This window comes from Varanus komodoensis, unplaced genomic scaffold (assembly GCF_004798865.1).
Source record: "Varanus komodoensis strain SLA01 unplaced genomic scaffold, ASM479886v1 scaffold52, whole genome shotgun sequence".
NCBI lineage: Eukaryota > Metazoa > Chordata > Lepidosauria > Squamata > Varanidae > Varanus > Varanus komodoensis.
Window position 1 is genome coordinate 4179160 of NW_025336114.1, and position 3815 is coordinate 4182974.

Here is a 3815-nt window from a genome sequence, read left to right on the forward strand (position 1 = left end):
CTATTCAAATATTGCACCACCACATGGGAATATTGCATGATCTAATGCACAGTTTACCAGACAACAATGAAAATCAAAGTCAATGCCAAAAGAGAAAGCAGTTGTCAGAGAAATCCACCTTTTAACCTGCTCCAGTAAGACAAACTCAAGAGTGTTTACAAAGGAAGGACGGACGGATGGACATTCATTGTAAGGAGGGATCCTAACCCTGGGTGACTGGTCAGCATGCACTTTAGACACATGATACTAAACCTGGAAACACATTAGTTTGAAAAATGAATAGGCACATATACTTTTGCATCCGAACAAAAAGCAAGGTGCCAGGATCTATTAATTATTATTAAACCTAACAGGTGATGCATTTCGTGTTACTTATACTTTGGTTCTCACATTTATATCCATTTGAAACATTTCATGCAATAACTGCTTGTATGCTTTCAGTCCCAATTCAAGATGCTGGTTTTAGCCTATAAAATCTTACATGGGTTGGGACAACTATACCTGTTGGAGTGCCTCTCCCAGCCATGATCAGCTCAGACTTTATGCTCAACTTCTGCGGCCTTCCTCCGACTGCCAACTCCAAGGAAAGTATGGAGGAACTCAACAAGGGGAAAGTCTTTCTCTTTGATGCCTGCCCCTCTCCGCCCCAATCCCCATCTATGAAACAACTTCACCACTGCGGCCTGGCTGGTGCCAAATTTGACATCTTTTCAGTGCAAACGTAAAACAACCCTCTTCTCTGAACCCTTTAAAGATTTACGTGGCCTCATGGGCTTGAGGGGTTGTTTTGCAATGTCATTTCTCGCTATTGTCTGTTTTAGGTTTTAAACTTTTTAATGTTTTTTCTGTTTTTATGATAATTTTATTGTATTTCTACTGACCCTTTTTATTGATTGTTGTAAACTGCCCAGAGAGTGGGGTAATTAATAATAAATACTTAGAAAAAAATTATCTAAGTTTTTGTAATATTATACAGAAATAAAGTTATTAATAAGGAAACTTGATTCTAAAATCTCCTAAACAGCTGGATCATTTAATTATATAGTATTACATCTTAATACTGTCAACATCACAGGTTTGCATTTATCTGAGAAAAAACCTGTTCTTTTCAGAGTGCTCAATTTCCAAAGATCACATCACATCTCAGCATTTTCATGTAAAATTGTCCTTGAGAAAAACATTTTGCCCATCACTAGTATCACCATAATATGGACTGAATTCTTATAAGAAGCCCTGTGTTGATAGTTCCTTTCTGAAAACTTTTGCCAAATGAAACTTCATTTAAAAGGGCTGTGGTAAAAAAAAAAGAAAGAAAGAAAAGGAAAAGCACACTTGTCTTCTTACCATCATGGTTAGAATTCCCCAGTGTCCATGGTTCATCTGAGTCGAAATGAGTATCACCTCCTATTCCTGGTCCAGGAAAATAAGCATGGGCTAGGAATCCACCCTCCCCATCAAAAGGAGAGCTGTCACCATGGAAACCAGAAGCAAAAAAAATCATGATATCTGCCTCTTTCCTGTCAAGTTTAACTTCATGATAAGGAACTTCTTCAAAGGAAAGTGGAGTCACCCTCTGCCAAACATCAAATGCTTGCCGAATGGCTTTCCTTGTATCAAGCTCTCCAACTTTGGGGGTGTAGTTGTGTACACTGCATGGAGAAGAGAAGGGATATATTTAAACAAACATCCACTAATATTAACAAGCTATTTTCAGGTCTCAGATTAGTACAATCACAATACTAAATTCTGAGCCCTCTCTAGAGTCTTTCATGTACATATTATAGAAGAAAGATGTGTATCTCTGATAATAATGGGGGAGGTAATCAGAAACAACATGAAATATGGTACTGAATTTCAACAGTTAAACCATAGTAAGTTACTGTAAAGAACGGCAATTAGCTTGTCAGGGGAGCACTTTAAGGGAATAATCCTAGATAATCCCTATATAATAGTCTGTACTGTAACAATTGAGCATCTCATCCAATTACAGTGTTTAACTCTTTCCATATCTATTTGAGAGATCTAGCAGTATAATGGTTGCTTATGTGGATAAGTCTCACTGATATAAAAACCTTAACTGACTTGACAGTGCCTCTAGTAAAAAAAGCATGTTGCCGCTGGATAATGCATGAGATGGGAAACGCATGAAAAGCCATACCACTGTACAGAATTAATGGATTCCCTTCATCTTGAATACTGTGATCAGTATGGATGACTTAACCTTAAACAAGGTGCTACAGAAATAGAAGATTGTCGGTAAAGGACGGAAAGGTTTATAGATTATAAGAAGAAAAGCAGAACAGGGTTTATTTTTAAAATGAGGAAACAATAAGTCAATGAAGTAATATACATGAAAGAAAAAAAATGACTGGGAACTAAACATTCTAGCACAAGACCACTTCAAATTCCAAGTGGACTACACTCAATTATGGGACATAGGTGGTATCCAATGTCACAATAAACCCTTGATTACTGATGCACTTTAGCTGCAGTGAGCTTGCATATTCCACACTTCTCTCCTGTGTGGCTGCAAAGGGATCAGAAACTTTCATTTATCATTTTGATTAACATTACATCCAAATCCTTAAATATGGTTAATCATGATGATCTGTTGGACAAAAAAACAAATTTATAACCTATCATTTGACATTGGGATGTTAAAAATCAGTTAATATTAGGTTAAGCAGGCTGCAGTATATAAAAATGAAAGTGAAAGCGTGTGAGGGAAGGACTTAAGGCTGACACTCACTGAAGCTCATTTATGGCATGAGCTAAATTCATAGAATCAAATTTATGCAAATCATCTCAAGCAAAGAGGATTTAATGCTAATTTGATTTTCCACCATAAAGACTTTTAAAACAATGTAACTGAAATCAACATTGGCTGAGACTTATAGATCAGACATGAAAAGAATCAACTCTATAACTGTCCTTTATTAACTACCACAGTTGATCAATTTGACTTATCTGTAATATTTTCTTCTAGAGATCAGCAATTAACACACCGAAAATTGAAACAGAGGACAGCACAAACATATGCAAAAATAAGACCCTACATTATGGTCCCCCCTCCTTTTTTTTGGACCCATGGGCACATTTGGGAACTGGAGAAATTGATACAGGCACCACCACAAAATGGCTAATCAGTGTATCTGTTTTGGTGTCGACCTATTGTGTCTGTGGATTTTATTTTGCATTTTACTTAATAAAAAGCAAAAGGAAAGTATTTAATGTAATTTCTCTTTAACATGGGATTGTCTATTTCAGCTAATTGCTCACAGTGCGATATTTTTATTTAAGATATTTCTACGCCATCCTTTGTGAGAGCCTCAGTACGGCTTACACAAATAAAATTCCAAAATACATAACAAAATAATGTAAATGAATTGACAACCCACTCTGGTTGCAATTAAAATATGGTAATAAAATTCAATATTAAAACTTATTAAAATATTGGTTAAATAAAAAGGTCTTAACCTGGCACTGAAAAACATATAATGACGGTGCCAGGTGGACCTCTCTAGGGAGCACATTCCATAGACGGCATGCCACCGCAGAGAAAGCCCTCCTCCGGGTACTCTGTCTCCTAATATCTTTCACAGATGGTTCCTGGAAGAGGGCCTCTGCTGCCGATCTCAGGGGGCGGGAGGGCAAATAGGGAAAAAGGTGTTCCTTTAGGTATCCTGGTCCCAAGCCATTTAGGGCTTTATAGGTAATAACTAGCACCTTGAATTGAGCCCGGACTTTGATGGGAAGCCAATGGAGCTGATAGAGGACTGGGGTTATATGAGAATAATGCCCAGTCCCCGTCAGCA

General features: G+C 37.3%; 1 protein-coding gene across 2 annotated transcripts in view; it reads right to left on the reverse strand.

Moving 5' to 3' along the window:
• The window catches only part of MMP24 (matrix metallopeptidase 24), a 31954-nt gene that overhangs the window by 12764 nt on the left and 15375 nt on the right, over window positions 1-3815 (reverse strand). For both annotated transcript variants that reach the window (XM_044447532.1, XM_044447530.1), the window contains exon 4: window positions 1345-1649. In XM_044447532.1, coding sequence (XP_044303467.1) covers window positions 1345-1649 — 305 coding nt within the window. The remainder of the gene's footprint in view (window positions 1-1344; window positions 1650-3815) is intronic.